The sequence below is a fragment of the Tachypleus tridentatus genome, chromosome 13 (assembly GCF_004210375.1).
Source record: "Tachypleus tridentatus isolate NWPU-2018 chromosome 13, ASM421037v1, whole genome shotgun sequence".
Classification (NCBI taxonomy): domain Eukaryota; kingdom Metazoa; phylum Arthropoda; class Merostomata; order Xiphosura; family Limulidae; genus Tachypleus; species Tachypleus tridentatus.
Window position 1 is genome coordinate 215847102 of NC_134837.1, and position 21711 is coordinate 215868812.

The following is a 21711-nucleotide window of genomic DNA, read 5'->3' on the forward strand; positions in this document are numbered from 1 at the left end:
ATGGTAGTAAGGTTTCTTCCAAACTACTGGACATAAGGTACCCTATTACTTCTTGTCTTTTGTCCATCCTCTTTGTACACGTTCCTGTTCTTTCCTTCTGTCTTCACAACAGCACAGCCTCGAGGTGTTATTGTCATCGATGAAAATCCATTAGATTATGCTCTACAGCCACCTTCTCAACTGCCAGAGACAACTCCTAAAGGTCCACAGTATATTGTACTGCGAAAAGAGTTTCCTGAAACTTGGTTGTGGATCAACTCAACTGCAGGGTAGTTGCATTGTTAGAGGCATAGAGTATAAAACTATGGAAATTGTTCAGTTATAGTGAAATGTGAAACACACAAATTCTATATTCTTATTGCTAAATATATATAGAGTATGATCTGTAGAGATTTTTTTAGATTTTGTTACAGTTATTACATTTATCAGTAGAAGTAGTGAATGAAAGATAACATGATTTGTGCTTAAACTGCAAATTGGATCATTTATTTGTAAAGCTTCAGCTTCCTTGGTGTACATCATGTCTGATCTGGTAGTTCCAAAGAGTATATTTAGCATCAAAATACTTACTCTTAATTTTTTTAATAAGCACTTGGCAAAGTATATAAAGATTTACCCTTTTAACAACTTGAGTAATGTGAAAAGACATGGTTTTATCTTTTCATTACTTTTGTTTTAAAACAAATTGACTGGTCTAAATTGAACTACATGTAAACTGTAGTCCTCTCTTATCAGTTTTATTGCCTTTAAGAAATATAGAAAAGAAAACAAGGTTATTTTAGTAATTCTTTTACATTTTGTTCAATAAATTACAGTGTAGTTGCCCTTTTTTAAGTTCTTTTTATATCTAAATTATATTCAGTTACAAAATATTTTACCTCTGATTTATAAAATTTCTCTCCTTAAAAATTACATTTTCAATTTACAACACTAAATAATTATATAAAACCCTTCCCATTGGATAACCTTTTAGTAAATAGTTCATGTTTATTCTTGTGTCCTCACTTTTAAACATAATTTTATTTTTAAAGTTGTTTAAATTTTACATTAATTAATTGTATTAAACTATCTTAAGTTATTAGTTCTATATTCTATGTACTGTCTTCGTAATGTTTCCTGAAAACTGCAAAAAGCAATTTAAAAAAAACTTAGTACATTGGAAGTTATCTAGCAATTTACTTATTTCACCAAAGTTAGGCCTGGAAGAGCCAGATGGGTTAAGGCATTCGACTCGTAATCTGAGGGTCACGGGTTCGAATCTCTGTTGCACTAAACATGCTCGCAATTTCATCTGTGGGGGCATTATAATGTGACAGTCAATCCCACTATTTGTTGGTAAAAGAGTAGCCCAAGAGTTGGTGGTGGGTGGTAATGACTAGCTTCCTTCTCTATAGTCTTACACTGCTAAATTAAGGATGGCTAGTGTTAATAGCTCTCATGTAGCTTTGCATGAAATTTAAGAAAAAACCACAAATCATCAAAGTTTATTCAGCTATAAAAAAAATGTCAACTACAGTGACATATGAGCAAAAGGTAGATACAGTAAGATATTTGTTTTTGTGTAAAATCACATTTTGTTATGCTTAAATAATATACTGCTTTTTTAATACAAATAAGACTATTTCAGTACATGATTGTGTTGTCAATACTTGTTTTTCTTGTTTTCTATTTTGTAATAAACAAGTTTCTACATATGTGTTTTCTGTTAGAAAATTAATGTAGAGTACATATACATACATGCGTGTTTTTGGAATTTTTTTTTTCCTCTCCTTTGATAGCAATGATGGAAAAGCTGTAGTATCAAGTGAAGTTCCTGACACCATCACATCTTGGATTGTTAGTGCTTTTGCTATGGATTCTATTACAGGGCTAGGCATATCACTAAGCACAACTAAGGTAGTATAATTCCAAACAGCTTACATAAATATTTATCTTGTTCTAGATCAACACAGAGCTAGACTAGGACGTGACATCAAGTGAGATGCTTTATAAAGGAAAAAAAACTTGTATTTATTAATAAAATTATAAAAATATTTTAGTTTTAAATAAAATTTTGGATTTCCTGTAAGTAGCTAATTCTTTGTTAATATTTTATGCAACTTAGCACTGTTTGTTTAAACTTTAAATGTTGCTTCACATGTCGATTCTTGATTTCTAAGAGTGTAGTTCTGTAGCCTTTTACAATAGTAATAGTACCTTGTGTTTGTTAATATTTGCTCTTTTTTCCTGTCATTTCCAGCATGTGTAAAATACATTAGACATGAACTAATCCATAAATGTATATATAAAAAACATTCAGACCTTTTTTTACTTCGACTGAACTTGTATCTTTGTAGTACAGAAAGCTCAAAAGATTCACATTTAATAGAAAAGCTAAGAATCAAAAAGAAAAATGGAAAATATAAAAATTATGTCGATTGTTTTAACCTTAACTTTATTAGTGTTTCATTGTCTATTTAAGAAAAAGTATGAAGCTTTCTAATTGGTAAAATTGCTTACATAATGTTCATCAAAACTTGTTTGACATGTGAATATCAAAATGGTAATTCAATTTCCAAAATACCTCGATATTTTTATCTCATAGGTGACTGTTTTTCGTCCATTCTTTATTAAGTTGAGCCTTCCCTATGCTATATTGAGGGGAGAATCTGTAGCAATTCAGGCCGTAGTATTTAATTACAATGATAATCCTATAAAGGTAAATATCAGTATCTGGTATTAAAATGGAAATTATTGATAATTACAGACAATTTGTCATTTTCTCAACAATATTCAAACTTTTCAATCACAGTTGCTTGTTTGATGTAGTCATTTGCAGAACAATTTACAGCTTTTATTCCACAGATTTTAATGAGTGATTACATTCGATTTTTTAAGTGCAAATAAAGCTTCATGTTAACATTATTGTATGTGTATAATGTTTAAAAAAACTGTAGAAGTACACCTCAAAAGTCTCATGTTAAAGACTGAAACTTGTGGAAAAGAAGTGACTCAAATTATTCCAGTATGGTACTTACCTCTTCTCACAAGATTCTCATTCAGTTCTGCCCTCTATGTGCAAACTTTTTCTTTCTGAATGTCACAAGCCTTGCTCTTCCCCCTTGTTGAAATTAGTATATTTTAACATGTGTTTTCTGCAAATCATCGTGTATATTCTAATAACCAATAGTAGCATAACATGCTCACATCATACCTATGACTCGCTCTACACTCACCTACCAAACCTTTACTTTTCATTTGTCATATTTTGAGTAAAGATGTTTTCTTTTGTGCTTAGTGCTTCCCATGCAACATGTAATTTTATTTTTGATTTAAATGTTTTGTTTTTTCTTTCTTTACTACATTTTCTCCCAGTTTATTATTGCTGCTCCATTTCTGGCCTCGACAATTTTGTGCAAATTTTGGGAGTAATGAATTTTGAAGTCACCAGTGCAACATCAGGAGTAACACCAACAATTAATGTTTTGTATCAGGCCTTGAGTATGGGTGACCCAGTGATGAATCTTTCTGCTATTGTATGTTGGGAGATTGAATATTACATGGATCAACCTTTGTCCCCTAACATCACTCAGGCTCCTCATAATACTGCTGAAGAAATTCAGAATAACGAGAATTTTGTCTTTTACCTTCTCCCGAGTTTGCCGTCCCTTCCAAATACCAGTCGAAGCTTCACCTTGGCCTTCACAGATTTTTATATCTCAGGTTTGTGATGCTTGTCTTTTTGTCCACTATTTTTCACTCTCCTCATTCTTCTTTGTTACAAGATCATTATTTTCAACCATATTTAGTATTTCAATCCTCTCCTAATATTTGTGTCTATGCAGATCATTTTCTCTACCAGTTAGGTGAAGAGATAAGGATGCCATGCCCTCTGAGAGCCTGTAATCAGTATGCCCTTTCTTACCATCAGTGAAAACCCACGAAAGCTGTATTATCTATTTCGTGACCACCTCCTAAATTTTATGTTAATCTCACACATAGCCAATATTCTTGCCTTTGTCTTATACTCACTACCCTTGTTAGGTATCTTTTTTATTTTCATATATCTGCTTTTGGAGGCTTTCCACAGAAATCCTGAGGGATTTTTACAGATACCCTTCAAACTTTCTCTTCTACATTAGCCCTTGTATCATTCTCAGCTCTAGCATTATGTATGTGCTTTATTTGTTGTTGATATCTTATTTGTAGGGATTTGGATTTAACTCATATCTGTTTACCCTCCATTTATCTTGGGGACTTACATCTTCCTACTTTTCTTAGGCACTGTTTTTGATAATACTGCTGACGTTATCAAGCCATGGATAACATCAGTCTGCCAGCAATCCACTCTTTCAACATTATGGCTTGTTTGTTTCAGTCAGAGCCTTCCAGACCACCAATTCCTGTTTCCAGTCTTTCATCCCCATACCCATTACTTGTTTCCTCAAATCCAGGTAATTCCTTTTGTCAATATCATCAATGATGCACTACCTGTCACTAACAGTACCAGATAGGTTTGAGTTCAGTGGGATCCTAACTGTTGACTTTTCTTCTTTGTTGGTTTCCATTCACCAATTGTCAATGGTTGGTATAGGTTCTTTCAGAGGGTTTCACAATTAAATTTCTTTTCACACCTCCTGTTTCTCCTCACTTCACTCTCTTTCCTTCTCCTTGAGACACCATGACCATATCTCAGAGTTTGTTCAAGATTTACTTTTACAGTGGGCTATTGAATCAATTAACTATCTCCCAGAGGTGTTTATTCACATATTTTCATGGTCCCCAAGGACACTGGGGATTGGAGGATGGTCATTTATTTATCACACCTCATTTTCTTCATTACACTCCTCAAGTTCACTATAGAGTCCTTTCTCACCCTGAAATGAGTGTTTTCCAAAGGGTTATGAATGACATAAATGGATGTCTCTAGTGCATACCTCCACATTTCGATCACACTTCAGTCTTGACCTTATCTTTGGTTTGTTCATCTTGGGCACTCCCCTTCAGACTTACCTCAGTTCCATACATGTTTTATTACATTGTTCGGGTCTTTGCTTGTCATATTCATATTTTGGGAATGCAATTTCTTCATTACATGGAAGAATGGCTCCTTCTGACTCATTCTGAGCAGAATTCAACCACTCACTCTCACCAACTTCTTTCTGTAGCAGCTTGAGTGGGCTGGTTGAGTAAAGTGCATTTTGGGGTCCTTTTTAACACAAACATTAGTCGTTGTTTACTTTCTCATTTGCAACTACATTCCATGAAACGTTTAGTTCACTGTACCCTCTTAGCTTGACCACTTACTGCTTACATGGTTCTGTTGCTTTTGTAGATATCTCCATCTCCACATTGATTACTCTTAGTTGTGCTCATATGAGATCCCTACAATGAACACTTCATAAATGACTGAATTTTGCGCAGGTTCCTGCTTCCATCACTGTTTCTCTTTCTCCTTTCCTGATAGACAATCTGCAGTGGTGGCTAGACAAGCCCATATGTCAGTAGACATACCACTTTCTCCACCACTTCTGCATATACATTTTTCATCCTTCTTCTCCAATGCTCACACCTACAGCCAAACCTTGAAGTGAAGATTCAGTTGAGGGAGTCGCATGTGTCATGTGAGCATGCTATGCTGTTATTGGTTAATAAATGATATAAATGATGCATGAGAGTCATATTGAAATATACTAATTCCATCAAGAGGGAAGTGCTAGGCTTGTAGCACGAATAAAGAAAATGTTCACTTATAAGGTCAGCACTTAACAAGAATAGCTACTCTTGTGAGAGGTGGTAAGTAACTATTGAAAATACATTTTTCAGCATGGAAAAATTGTAATTTTCAATTAAAATACACACAAAAGGAAACTATTTGAACAAGTTAAAGTCATATTAAATTATTTCAATTTTACAGTAGTAATAACCACTTTTACATCATTTTTAAGCATATTTTTCAATATTATTTAACATATTAGTGATACTCATAACAATACTTCAATAATGATTGCAAATATTTGCTGTTTTTTTACTGTTATTGATTGGAAGTAAAAATGGTTAATTCTTTAATAGAATTTTTAGTTTAATCTTTAAATTTTGTAATGTTATTAGTGTCCATGTCTCAGATTTCATTAAAATTTACTAATTGACTCTGAACAAAAGGATAAATTAGACTTAAGCTGTAAGTGGAAAAATTATTCTACTTGAATTAATATTTGTGTGTGTGTGTATCCTTTCAGCATCATATTAAAATTAGATACATCTAAAGTGTCTATTTTTTATTATATTATCTTTTTACCAAATAAAAAGATTGGAAATACCTATTTTGGTTTCACATACTCATGTCTTCATAGGCTGAAGTAACAATGGAAAATCGGAACGGTGACTTTGAGTTTACAGAAATAGGAAATGAACTGACTAATGCACAAGACATACAGCAGAAGAAATCAAAAATAATTTCTGTAAGCATACTCTTAATTCATCTTAACTGTTAAGCCAAACTCAAAATAATTTCATTTGTTTATAATAACTGTAAATAGCTGCAAAAGAACTAGGTAAAAGAAAACAACAACAGTAATCTTGCCTGCCACTTGTATTTTTTTCAAGAACTTTCATTGAATTAATTTCAGAATTTGATTTTATCAAGTCAGAATGCTTTTAATCTGTAAAAGAGAATACTCTTTCCTTAAACCTTTATACCACTAGACTTCTCACTATTTTAGTTAGTGTAATTTTAAAAACACTTTGATGCTATTTATGAATAAAGAAAAGCTAAAATTAATAATTAGCATTTCTTCCAATTTAAATATTTTTAACAAAATTTCTTTTGCCTCAAGAGCAATATTTTTCTTTGAATTTCTTACTGCCAAATGGATCCTGGCATAGTCTCATGGTTAGGGTGCTTGACTCATAATCTACATTTTGCATGTTTGAATGTGCTTACCTTTACAGTCATGAGGATATGATGACAATCATTCCACTTGTCACTGATAAAGAGTAGTCCAAAAGTTTGTGGTGGGTGATGTTGTCTGGCTTCCTTTCTTCAAGCCTATCACTAGTAAATTAGGGATTAGCTAGCACAGATGGCTCTTCAATAATTTTGTATGAAATGCAATAAACAAACAAGTACTGTCAAAATGAACAAGTTGATGTATTTGAGTGATTAAGCTTCCCTGTTGAGCACTACTAGAAGGGTAGTTCTCTTGTCATTAGCTTTATTAAGCAATACTTGTAGCTTCTTGTGTTTACTTAGCATCATTAAGCAATACTTGTACAGTACTCTGCAAAAATGTGAGAACAAAAGCATATTTTGTCATTCTTTCCACTTTATGAGGCTAATTCTTCCTTGCTATTACAGAATGTAAATTTCAACATTATGGTAATGCTTGACTGCTCCCTTTTGATAATTGAATGAGCCAGGTTGAGAATACTTATCGTTCCTTAGAATTCCCCTGTACCAAGGGCATGTTCACAAGTGTTCTGTTTGAATGAACATACTGATCAAATTTAGGGTCCGAAATAACTGTCTTGGTATCCCATGCAGTACCTTAACTGTATAGAAGGAAGCTAGCAAGGAACTAACATATGGTACTGGTGTGTGCTAAAAGAAATCATATTAATAGCACTCCACAAATAAACTTTTATTAGAAATAGTGTTTACAACTAAATATTAAGTTTTGTTATCATGCCTCAGCCCACAAGGTAGAGGGAATTATCAGTATAGCAGAGAGCTCACATAAAAGCTTTACATAATGGTGATTGAACTCTACAACAAAATGCTCCCCAAAACACTGTCAACACCCTAGATTATAAGACTGAGACAGGTAAATTTGAAATTAGGAAACAAAGAACACCTAAACTCAGTGATACTGATACTAAGTATCTTTGTTTATGTAGCCTTTGAGACAGAAGGAAGACTGCCACTGATTTCAAGCATGAGATAAATGGTTATTTAGAAAATGTCAGAAAAATGTCCAGATTTACAGTATCATGGACACTCAACAACAATGGAATATTTGGTTGTGTAGCAGTTAAGAAAACCTTTACTTTGATCTCCAGATATTGTCAAGAGACTGAAATTTGTTAAAAATACAAAACTGTTGTTCATTGGAAAAGGATGTTATGGACAGATGAGTCCAAATTTTAAAATATTTGGTCCCAAGCATAAGTTGTAATCTGGCAAAATGAAGGTGAAAGATACTTGCCTCAACACATAGCACCTACCATGAAGCATGGGAGTGGCAGTGTGATGGTTTAGCAGTGTTTTTCTGCTAAGGCAGAAGGAGGCATTTGCAAACTAGTTGTAATAATGGACCAGCACTAGTACCCTAAGATACTGATCCATCATGTTATACCCAGTGGTTTGCATATGATTGGTAAAGCATTCCACTACCAAGAAGATAATGACACCAAACATTGATTCATACAATGCCAAAATTACTTGTCTAAGAAAGAATGAAGCTGCTGGAGTCATTCTAATGATGAAATGGACTCCACAGAGCTCCATTCTCAATCCAATTGAGTAGATCTGGGATTTTGACAAATCAAAATTACTTCCAAAGAAACTTTATGGGAGTGTATTATGGACATTTGGAGTAAAATATTTAAAAAAAAACACTTTTAATAAATGTGTTGCAACAATACCTGAAAGATTGTCTACAGTTATAAAAACAAAAAGAGGACATACAAAATATTTATTGTTTGCTGAACTCAGGTGCTTCTGCCAAGTTTCCTTTGTAATAAATATGAAGATTAATAAAATTTGCATGTTTCATCTGTGATTTACCTTCCATTGTTCTTGGAAAGTAACCTGAAATATTATTTTTGACTTTGTCCTAACACTTTTGCATAGCACTGTAACTTTTTGTTCGTCTTTTTCACTTAGCTTCATTAAATAATACATATAACTCTTTTTTATCCACTTCGAATATGAAATGATAGGTTTCTATTTTGCATTAGTTACTTTTATCATTAGTTAAATAAAAAAAATTAAAAAAGCATTTAAAAATAGATACATTACACTGTTGGTGGTTTTGATTATGAATTTAATGTACTGAGCTAACTGCATCAAAAAAAATATTTTCAGTTACATGAAGAATAGATGTACTTGGAACAAAATGACAATAACTGGAAGAGAATATAATAGAACCAGTATTATCTAATACCTAAGTGAAAATTCATTTTTATTGCATGAAAAAAATCTGAAGTTTACTTAAATGGCAAATTTTTTTATGTAGATGTAGGTATCTTCCTACAAGGTACTACTTCAGGGTGGTTACAAATCTATAAAAAAATTTGTGAAAGTAAGGAAGTTTAGCCCTCCAGCCCATTATTCTCTCTTGGAAATGATACACATATGAAACTGTGCTGCACAGTTATGCCAGTTATTCTTATGTCTTGACCTTGGTAGTTTATATCAAACATTTGTTATTAAATAGTAACATAAAATTTTATTGTCTAACATGAAATTATGACATCTCTAACTGAAGATTTTTGTAGAACTGTAGTCTGAAGTATTCTCTGAATTTTTTATTACCTTTTATATTTAGATTACAAGATGAGTGATATTAATTAAATAACATTATAACAAGAAGTTGAACTATAGAATGACACACCTGAATGTGATGTAAGTCTGGAAAATCTAAAATTTTGCATGAAAAATCAGTGAAAGTCCAAAGAAAAAATTTTTGAAAAAATGTAGCCAACCTTAATTTATTAAGATTTTATAAATAACTTGTGTTTATTAATGAAAATTTCCTTATATCATACAAATCGCTATTTAATCAGAAAAATTTCTATCACCCTTAAAAATCAACCCAAATTTACTAACTCCCCCTTTTTTTTTTTTGTAGATTCCTAAACAAGATGGAACCCCAGTGTCATTTATAATAACTCCTCGGCGTCTTGGATACATTGACATCCAAATGTCTGCAACTTCACAATTTGCTGGAGATTCTGTTCTGAAAAGGTTATTGGTTAAGGTTTGTGTTAAGATTGTATGAATCTTTCAGTATTAAGTGCAAAATTTCTAATTGGTAAAAATATATTGGTAAACCTTTTATCTTCAGATTGAAGAAAAAAAGAATGATGATGGTGGTTATATTCTTGTAAAAATCCTCATAAGTTAGAAAATTATTCTAATTCACTGTTCTATTGAAGATGTGAAAAGCATACAAATGAAACAGAAGCAATGTTTTATTGTTAGATGATTCTCAATCACATTTTTAACAAATAATTACACTTAGACATATGATTGTCTGAGATTAAAAATTTTTACTTGATTGCATTAAGTCATTATAGAAAGATCCTTTTTTCAGTACAGTTAGTAATTCTTTATAGTGGTCCACTTAATCATGTTTGGATGAATGCCTTATGTGAAGAAATTAGACTAGCAGTGACAAAATTAATCATTGTATTTTTAAAATAATTTATTTTAAATATAATAGAAAATAGTTCACTTATAATCCCACTAGCAATTACAGTGATTTATTATCTTTACCTTCAGTGGACATAACACAGAGTTTACAGTTGCAAATACTTTGTGCTCTGTTTCATGCAGATTGTTTTTCGTAATGCAAACTGACATTTTTTCTGCATATTTTTATAATTATTCCTACTTTGAAAGTTTACTTAATTCTTAAACTTAAAATTGTTGGTAAAGGCACTGCAGGAACTTTTTTTAATAAACCCATTATAAGGTAACCAATAATAATTCACATAAATAGAAAAAAAATTATGCTTAAAATTTATTTGGGAATGACCATTAAAGTACTTAAGACATAATTCAACTAGTGCTAAATTTCATATCAAGGAAAGCAAGAAGTATAAGGATTTTATATTCCATGTAAACCTTTATAACATGGGATTAATATTGTAGATTTCTCATAAAAAAATCAGTTACTTACTTACTTATTCTTTGCATCAGCCTGAAGGTTCAACACAGTACTTCAATAAAGCAGTTCTAGTGGACTTAAGGAATCCAGGAACTCCACCAATCAAGAAAAACATTTCTGTTCCTATTCCTCGTAATGCTGTACCTGGCTCTGAGAGAATCACAGTTTCTGGGATTGGTAGGTGGATTTTTGGAAAGTCTTCAGCTAACTGGTTACAATGATGCATTATCTCATGATTTAAGTAGCCTGTCACAAATAACTAAGATAGTGACTTTAGAACAGAGACAAGTTAATGGGTGAATATTGTCTTGAGTATAAAATGGTGTAACTATTTGTCTGCTTAATGGAAAACTACTCTTAGATGTTACAAGGTGGAATGCATGGCAGAAGTGTACAACATGAGATAGTCTCCAACAAAATCATAATACTAATTATTAGCATTGGCAGTAACCTCAAATGACTAACCTCCAATGACTGCATAATACTTGTTAGTATTGACAATAACCTAGAATGACTCTAGCCTCCAATAACAGTATAATAATCACTGTTAATATTTACAGTAACATAGAATGACTTTAACCTCCAATAACAACATAATACTCATTGCTAGTACTGACAATAACCTAAGATGACTCTTGCCTCCAGTAACAACATAATACTCATTGTTAGTATTGACCATAACCAAGGATGACTCTATCTACCAATAATAGCATAATACTGATTGTTAGTATTGACCATAACCTAGGATGACTATCCTCCAATAACAGCATAATACTGATTGTTAACAACCAAAAAATAAGTACACGTGGACATATGGTTGTGCAAGTCTAAAAAAAATTCTCTTCATTGCAGACGAAGTCACTACTTTGACTTTTTTCTTTTTTTTAAACATATTTATCCAGTTAATCTTGTTTAGCTGGATGGCTTGTGTATTTAGAGACAGAGGTTTATCAAGTAAAGATTATATTATGTCTGTGATATTATGTAGTAATAATTTAGTACTGGTAATGAAACTAAACTCCATCTAGAATCTGCATAAGAATTCTGAATAGTAACTTTTGTTCACTCTTCCCTAATCAATTTTAAGATATCTCAAAAGGTTAATTACTGTAATGTTATTATTCACTTAAATATGTGGAATCTACTTTAAGCAACTAGTTCCAAGTACTTGTTGATGAGGCAGAGCAGGTAAGGGAAACAGATAGGATCACAAGGGATGATAGTGTGTGTGTTAGTTGCAGATTACTCTCTAGTTAGGCATGTAGATAGAGTAGTGTGTGGAGTAAATAGGTGCAAAGGAATACAGTTATGCTATCCAGGAGCAGGGGTACAGGATAATAACTGAGAGAACCAGAGAGACAGTTAAGGGTGCTAGTAACAATGCATTATTTATGGTACATGTTGGAGCTAATGATGTAAGGAAAAATGGATCTAAGAAGCTTACTGATAAGTATAAAACATTGATAAGGGCACATTTAAAGAAAAGGGTCATAGTTTGATTTTGTCAGAGATATTGTCAATAATAAATTTTGGGTATTGAGATACTAAGTAGGTCACCAGGATTAAATGCCAGGCCTAGATCAATGTATAGGGATGAACAAATAGGCTGGTTGGATTTATGGAATAATTTTAATGGAAAAGTTAATCTTTCTCTTTTTTTTTTTTGAATGGATGACTTACATTTAAACAAAGCAAGGGCTAGTATGTTAGCAAGGGCTATTAACTCAGCTGTAGTGATAGATTTAAACTGGAGCTAGACAGAGGTGAGGGCTTTCATATTAGTGAAACAGATATATAATTGACAGGAAAATATGTACAACAGGCATAAAATGTAAACATATTTTAAAATTATGATTAATTGTTACTGTTATAATGCTAGGATTATTGGAAATACAAATTGAGTTTGAAGCAGCTGTGAAAACTGAGGATTTTGATATTATTGGTATCACCAAGACTTGATCAGATTTGAACAATTTTGATCAGAGAATTTGTTTTTGAAATACCAGGCCACAGATTATTTACTAGAGGTAGAATATTTAAAAAATGGGTAGGAGTAGCTTAATATGTGAGGAGTGATTTGTATTATGTTGAGTTAGACTATATTAAAAAAAAATCACTGAGGTTAAGTTTGGGTTAGTGTTACTGGATATTAAGGGAAGAGTCTTGTAACAGAGATTTGTTATAGACCACCAGGTCAGAAGGTGGAAGTTAATGATAAACTGTGTAGTGAGATCAGAATGGTTACTGAAAAAGATGTAATTATGGGAGATTTTAATTTCAGGGGTGTTGATTGGGAAAAGTTTGAATCTGACAATATGGGTGGGTTAAGTTTTTTGAAATTGTTCAGGATATTGTTATACACCAAATTTTGATAAAGCCTACAAGAAAAGAAGCTATTTTAGATTTAATGTTATTATCTAATGTGAATATAGTAGATAGAGTTGTGGTTGGTAAGTATTCAAGTACAAAGGACCATTCCACTATTAGGTTTGTTTCACTAGAATTAAAGAATGGTACCTTGATTCCAAAATTCAGAAAAGCCAGTTCTGATGGAATGAGACATGATCTGACTTCTGTAGATTGGACTAAAGAGTTTGGAGGAAATCTTAAACAGATGTGAGGAAGCATTTAGGGAAAATTTTATAAGCATACAAAGCATATATATTTCTTACAGAACAAAAAAAAAGGGCAACGGAGGAGATTAAGCCAGTACAATTTGGTAAAGGTTTAAAAGGTAATATTAGGGATAAATATAATGAATTCAAGAAATTTTAATTTATTAGAAGTAAAGTTGAAATAATAAGGATGTGGAGAGCTATAGGAAATTAAGGCAAATGGTTAAAAAAGAAGTTAAAAGAGCAAAAACTGTATGTTAAAGCATTTGAACTTGGCTGAGAGAATTAAATCAAACAAGGAATTTTTCAGGTATATGATGAGTAAGCAAAATATTAGGGTGGGAATTGGGCATCTTAAACATTATGGTGGAAGCCAAGCTCAAAATATTCTGAAATGGTAAACTAATTAAATTATATGTTATCTTCAGTTTTTATAAAGGAAGATATGAATATTATGCCTCAACCTGAACACTTTAGGTATGGAGAAAATATTGATGTAAAAGATATCATTTTAAGTTCTTAAATTGTAAGAGAAAAGTTGGGAAACCTTAAAATTGATAAATTCCCTGGACCAGAGAACTTTTATCTTAGAATTTAAAGGAACATAGTTTTTATTGTAAACTGCTAGCTAATATTTTTTTAGGTCATTGAGTGATGGAAGAGTACTAGAAGATTGGAAGTTTGCTAATGTTAGTTCAGTATTTAAAGAAAGGGATAAACATTGTCCAGGCAATTATAGATCAGTTAGTCTTACGACAGTAGTTGGAGAGGTTTGGATAGTGTGATTAAAGAAGCATTGCAAAGTCACTTAACCCTTTTGCTATGGGTCATAGGCCAAAGGCTATGCCATCACATTTGTTTACTTGCATTCAAAATTTTATTGAACTACTATTTTATGAATTTATGTCAATAAATTTGAAATCAAACTGAATATTATAATTCAAACTTTAATGTTATTTGAGATAGTTTTCTTAATTTAAATGTAAATATTAAAAAATCTAAATATAGATTTTAGCAAGTTCCATGATATGTTGAATGCAGCATTGTTTCAAATTAGATACCTGTGATGTCAAAATACTAAGTCTATAGTTTTGTACAAATTAGAAACTCAGATTGCTAATACTGACAAACTAGAATATAAAACAAGAACATCATATCTTTTTATTTTGTTGAGATGTGACTTATGCGCTGAATCAAACACTATGGCTCCAATCATCTCTTTCAATTTTTGAAAATAATTCCTTATATATTATTACTATATAACATGCGAATAACCATTTCAATCTTTCAAAAAGCTACCACATTCTTTGAATCCAAGTTTTCAAGGAGGTAGGTTGTGTCTTTAGTCTTCTCATAATTTCATATTTTTTAAGATTTAAATAGTTACCAAGCTTAATAAATTATTGTGAAATTCTGTGGTATCAGTGTAGTTATTTGTGATTTTTTTGGTTCTTCAACTGTGTATGTACATAAAAGCTAAAAAAAACTTTAATTGATATCTTTCACATGCAAAATTTAAAAGGTTTAGCAATCTACACCCAGCAATAACTGAGTACAAAGAAGAGGTAATAGGGAGAAGAGGTAATTGTTTGCTTTACTTCTTGATTTATTGATTTAATTTTAAGAAAATTAAGTTTGAGAATTTACTCCTAAATAGTAATAATTTATATGTAGTTAATGTATAATAATTGAAATGTGACTGCATATTAAAAAATACTAGTCCACTAAAATGCAGTCAAGACATGGAAGACTAAAGTTCAGTTTTATATTACTGGATATGTAAAATGAGTGCACGTGTACCACGACAGTGCAGGTTATGTAATGTTAGCTAGGCATGACTGGAAGGTCAATGTAATAAAAAATGATAAATATGAATGTACATATATAGTGTTATGAGATTTAAGCTACTTAGTTTAAACATTTGTATTTTCATGTTATATTATGTAGTCATTCTAGCATAAAAAAAGCATTATTTATATTTATTTCTTATTTTCTTTTATGGTGGTTATGAGGTTGGTTAAGTGACAGACTCCACATAATTAGAATTTAAAATATAACATAAAATATAAAATCTTACTGAAAACAAACATTTGAAATTTTTTGGGACAAAGAATAGTTTTTTAATAATAACAAGAAATCACTTTGCACTCGGACTAGTAATGAAACAGACTCTATTTTCACAAACAAATCTTTAGTAAAAATATTTCATTAAAAAATCTGATTTTTTTTGTATACAAAATACTTGTAATACTTACCAAATGTCTGCTAAAGTTTGTGAAGATATTTTATTAAAATGTGTGCTAATGTGTATACAAACTCATGTATACTATACTGAGCCTGTAGCTAAAGATCCAGCATGATTTCACTAAGGGAATATCTTACTTAACAAATCTGAAATTGTTTGAGGATGTTACTATAAGAGTTGATGAAGGAAATAGTGTTGATTTCTTGATTTTCAGAAAGTATTTGATAAGGTACCTTACAAAACTTGTTACAAAAATTAAATATGTGGGTGTGGAAGAAATGTTATTAAATTGGATAGAAAATTGGCTGGAGAATAAAAAGCAGAGAGTAGTAGTGAATGAAGTTAGACCTGACTGGATCACAGTTACAAATGGTGTGTATCAGGACTCTGTGCTTTGTCCTCTGCCATTTGTAATTTGCATAATGATATTGATTCTGGAATGACTAACAAAACTTTAAAGTTTGCAGAGAACTTTAAGATTTCTAAGGTGGCTAACTGTATCAAAGATGTTCTAGTTTGACAGTGAGATTTAAATTATTTGATGTATTGGACCAATACATGGCAGATGATGTTTAACTATCCAAAATGAAAGGTGATGCATGTAGGCTTTCAAAATTTAAATAATTTTATGTTACAATTTAAATGAGACTACGTTAAATACTGTGGTTGAAGAAAAATATCTTGGCATTGTGATTGAAAAATTACTTAAGTCACCTAAACAGTGTAATGTAGCTAGCAATAGTTCTAATATGATTCTAGGTAACATCTATAGAAATATTGAATACACAACAAAGGTTACTATTGTTTCACTGTATAGATCATCTATAAGGTGTCATTTAGCGTTGTACACAATTTTGGACTCCCTTCCTCAAGAAGGTCATTGAACAGTTGGAGAAGGTTCAGAGAAGAGCCACCAGGATGGTACTTTGGATGGTTGGATTTTCATATAAGGAGAGACTGAAATCTCTAAGCTTGGTTTCTCTGGAGAGAAGAAGGCTTTAAAAGGGTTTATTTAAAATGTTTAAGATTATTAAGTGTATTGATAATATAAATCCATCAAACTTTTTTTTTTGTTTCACAGTGAAAACAATTGGACAAGGGGGTATAAATTCAAGCTTTGGCAATGTAACAATCATCTGCACTTTAGATAGTGTTACTTTTTAAACAGGATGATTGGCATTTGGAATGAGCTGCCTTCAAGGGTGATAGAGGCAGAACACTTAACTGAGTTTCAAGAAAATTATGGATGAATACATGAGTAGTAAGGGATGATTATAGTTGGGAGCTGTAACAGACATCCCTGATGGGCTAATAAGCTCCTTTTGAAAATGTTAAGAATTTATAAAATAATATGTTACACAGGATGGCTAACATAAGTTAAAAGGTTCACATTGTTTGTTATGAAGCTTAGCTCCATGTTTGTTACTTTCCCAAAACATAATACCTCAGTTAGTGATTCACCAAAACCACTTAGTGGTCTACAGTTTTACTTCTGGCTATGGATTAGCAGAGTAATGTTTTGCTACCAAAAGTATCATTTAACAGTGAGGGTACCATGCTGATGATACAGTTCATTCTGATTTTTATAAGTAAGAACATGTAAAAAAGAAAAGCTATATAATTAGTTACATGCATTACAGGGATGATTTCTTGTTTTGATCTAAGTAAATAGCTTGCTGTGTTTGGAAGTTAATATTAATTTAAAGGATATTTGTATGAAGAAAGTATATATGTATATATGTTCACAAGCTTCACTTGTCAAACTACTTAGAATATTTTTTTATAAATGGTAAAACCTTGCTTGTAATTTGTGTAATCTGCATCACATACAGACAATAAAAGTAGAATAGGGGAAAGTAAGTTTTGAGACTTAAAAATGTTTAGTTCATATAGTATAATATTGTATATAGTATAATATTGTCTTGGTTGGTAGGTATTTATTTTAACACATTCAAGTAATTTAAATAAAGAAAAATGGAGATTTACTTGCTTTAACAAAATTCATTTTATTGCATTGTAATTTTTCTTAAAGATCTTTGCTGTTTGAGTAGTTTTAATCTATGCACTTTCATTATTGCTGGATTGCCAAAACTTTAGTAACAGTCTCAAAATGATCATATGACATAATGGCAATGACAAGCAGACTAGTCAGCAATGGATCATTTGACTAGTAATATTTTATCAATGGTTTTTGTTGGTTTTTTTTCACAATAACCATGATGAGAAGAATGTCAAAGGCGTTTCTAGTTTTAAATGCATCAGCTGAACTACTGACACATTTTACTTTTGGGTTTTAGGCATTTCAGTTTTTAGAACTGTTTAGCAAACCTGTTTGTTTCAGAGACCATCATATTCATGACATCTTCCATCACAAACTATATGAATATCTTCCAACAGCCCAACTGGTTCCAGGTTTGTTGTGTAATAAAAGAAACGTCAGTTGGACTAACATAATTAGCTGGGTAGTCTGCCATCCATCAACTGATGCTGATATTCCAGACTCTGAAATATCAGTGTCAGTTGTGGATGAATCAGCATGAACTGTAAAATCCAGGCCTCTTTGATCATCAGAATTACTAGGTTCATTATTGCTATCTCTCTTTATGTCCTCCTCCTCAAATTACCCTTGATCAGATTCTTGCAAAATAGTCAAATTTTCAATCAGACTAACATGTTTGCATGGCCCTGTCATCTTGTGGCCATAATGGTAGTGATACCCAAAACAAACCACTGCAGAAATCTCTGGTCAAGTTGACTGGAAACTATAGTAAAAAAATTATTTGATCATTCACAAAAGGAAAGGATGCATATAATCATTGTACAGTGTTAAGAAACTGACTAGTTGTATGCTCACACATAGTTATACTCTTTTGCTGATTGACTGTTAACACATCAGTAGCCCCTGACTAATGACAATTATTGATGTATTAACATGTTATTAGTAGGGAATATATTAAGTAATATTGTACAAGTTTTTTTCTTTTCGTACACCTGATTTTGTTTGTAAGATACTGGTAACCAGAAAATTTTCCATGCAGGCTGTACTAGCTCTAGATGTTTTAGCCCTAAAATTAATGATATGGTTGTATGTCATTCACTGCTTGTGTGACTCACATATTGCATCATATTAGAGTTTTATGTTACTGCCTGTTACAACACTAAATATTAAAAAAAGACCAAAAACTTTGAAAGAAATCCATATTTGTATGTAAAACACATAGAACACTCCAACATTCATTAGTGAGAGTAATTGCAATATTGATTGTATTTTTATGTAATTTGTTCTACATCTTGTGTTTCCAGTAAAGTTATGGATATACAAGCAGTTTAGTGCAAGAATTGTATCGGAAGATGTGTTTAAAATATTAGGTGTTCATGTGAAACTCACTGATGGTTTTGAGTTTAAAAATTTAGATATGTTAACTACATTGAGTAAATAAGTACATGAAAAAAACACCTGTACCATATTGTTTTATTTCATGTTTGTATGGATACCCTTACAATAAACTTTGTTGAAATTTAACAAACACTTTTTGATTTTTTAGTAACTGACTTTTCTAAGGTTTGTGTTAAAGAAATAATAAGTTCAAGTTATTATAATGTTGCCATGAGAAACATGCTTAGCATTTAATTTGACACTATGACTACAACTTTAAAATTAGTTACTTTGGGTCAATACGTTATGTACAATTAGAATAATTGTGCTATGGAGCTGACATTTTAATATTAATGTCTGTCTGTTTTTCAAGGGGACTTAATGGGGCCACATGTCAACAACTTAGAAGAACTGTTACACATACCTTTTGGTTGTGGTGAACAGAACATGTTGAAATTTGTCCCAAACATTGTTGTAATAGAATATTTGACTCGTGCTGGACGACTCACATCAACAGTAGAGCGTAAAGCTAAGGAGTACATGGAAAGTGGTGAGTAGTAAGTGTAAAGTACACTATATATTGTTTATACATCAACCAGGATATCATAAAGTGGTTAGCAATATAGATAAATTGCCTTACATCTTGTTTACAAGTTAACCAAGGAGTTCATAAAGAATGGTGAATAGTTTGATAACCCTACATTTGTTTTCACATTAACCTATGAATACAGGGACAATGAGAAGTAGTTGGTATGGAGTATTCTTACATTTTAACAAATGTTTTCTTCCTTGTGTTTATTTCATACTTACATTTTCGGTAACTGTTTTTAGGTATACCAGTGTGCCAAATAACTAAATGTCAAACAGTGAATTAAATTACTACATGACAGAATGCAAAACACACAAATATGTTTTAATGTATATTTATCTTCCATAAACAGTATTGTGTCTAAAACAGTTTATTTGATCAGGATCAAAGACTAATAATCTTTACAAAAAAGATACCCAATATGTACTAATGTAACTGTACAGGAAATTTGTTGTAATGTTTTCTTTACTCTGGTAGAATTCAAACTGTGGATCTTATGGTTGTCATATAATGATTATAATTCAGCAAACTCTTGAAAACTGTCCTGTAAATATGTTGATTCCTTTGTTGTTTTAAATTCTCACTAGGGTCACACAAACTTTTTTCTCAAGAAAGGGGTTACATAGGAAAAGGTTTGGGAAATGCTGTTGTTTAGTCTGTTGTAAGCAAGGATTATACAAGTAAATTACTAAGTTAATTGTAACAATCATCCTTGAATTTAATTACTTTTGTGATTTTCGATTTTGTCTTACAGGCTATCAACGAGAACTGACTTTCAAACGTGATGATGGTTCATTTAGTGCATTTGGTGACAATGACAAAAGTGGAAGTACCTGGTTAGTGTTGAAAACATTTTCTATGCTATCTTTTATTTTTTATAACAGACTTCTCAAATATTTTTGTCAAACTTCATTATGTATAAATAGTTTTGCAGTATTTCAATATCACACAGTATTAAATGATTAGATATTATCAAATATAGTGTAAATTTTTCGTTTGTAGTTTGTTTACTGAATTTTAATGTCAAATTTTGCTTACATTTAAATAATTGCACACTGTATGATTTTTGGCATGAATTAGTGTAGAAAAGTTTTACAAAATTTTCTTGATACATATTGTGTAACTCACCTGTTTATCTATAAACACTTTGTTTTGATATTGAGTTGTACATTTTTTATAAACCTATACAAGGCTTCCAGGTCCCGTTTCTTTTATTGTGTGTAACATTTATTAAAAGTGACTTCTTTTGGGTCCTGTTTCTTTTATTAGGCAGAACCTTTGTTAAGGTTGACTTTTCTCTGGTCCTGTTTCTTTTATTGGATGGAATCTATAAGAATGACTTCCAATATGTTATTTATTTCAGGTTAACAGCTTTTGTGGTCAAGTCCTTCCACCAGGCTATACCTTATATAGATATTGATCCTGCCATTATTGAAAAATCATTAAAGTGGCTATCAGAGCAGCAGCTTAGTGATGGCTCTTTTAATGAACCTGGGGAAGTTCATTACAAGAGAATGCAGGTACAATTGTAGATGTTCGTTGATTAATCTGCATTTATTAGTTTTTAAAGTAATACTTAAACTACATCAGAGAACTCTATGATAAAGTATTCAGTATTACTTGTATGACAAAAGATAACTTAAAGATCTTTTTCCTAAAATGCAATCTGTGTTTCATAAATTTGCAAAACAACTTGCATTTCAAGTCCATGTTGAATGTGTAACATGAATTAATTTTATGATGAAAGTAATAAATTATGCTTAAAAGCTTCAAAGAGGTCCTTCAATAACAGATTGAAACAGGTTTATAATATACTTTTAGTCAAGTTCAGAAACAACAAACGTATGCTCATTTTCCAGGAAACAGTGAACAGAAATGCTGTTGAATCTCATTTTGTAGCATCATTTGGTCTTGAATACATTTATAATCTGTGTGTGTGTGGAAGTAGGGTGATAATAGATATTTTAAATTAATGCATAATAATGTTTATGCACAATAATTACTTTACGGATTAG

The 21711-nt window shown here is 31.4% G+C and overlaps 1 protein-coding gene across 2 annotated transcripts in view; it reads left to right on the plus strand.

Moving 5' to 3' along the window:
* Positions 1-21711, plus strand: part of LOC143239877 (CD109 antigen-like) — an 88651-nt gene that overhangs the window by 57225 nt on the left and 9715 nt on the right. The window contains exons 18-26 of one of the 2 annotated variants that reach the window (XM_076481484.1): positions 113-269; positions 1779-1896; positions 2585-2698; positions 6333-6440; positions 9831-9959; positions 10904-11048; positions 19481-19657; positions 20451-20532; positions 21060-21216. In XM_076481484.1, the coding sequence (XP_076337599.1) occupies positions 113-269; positions 1779-1896; positions 2585-2698; positions 6333-6440; positions 9831-9959; positions 10904-11048; positions 19481-19657; positions 20451-20532; positions 21060-21216 (1187 nt within the window). The remainder of the gene's footprint in view (positions 1-112; positions 270-1778; positions 1897-2584; positions 2699-6332; positions 6441-9830; positions 9960-10903; positions 11049-19480; positions 19658-20450; positions 20533-21059; positions 21217-21711) is intronic. The other variant, XM_076481485.1, reaches the window with a different exon arrangement.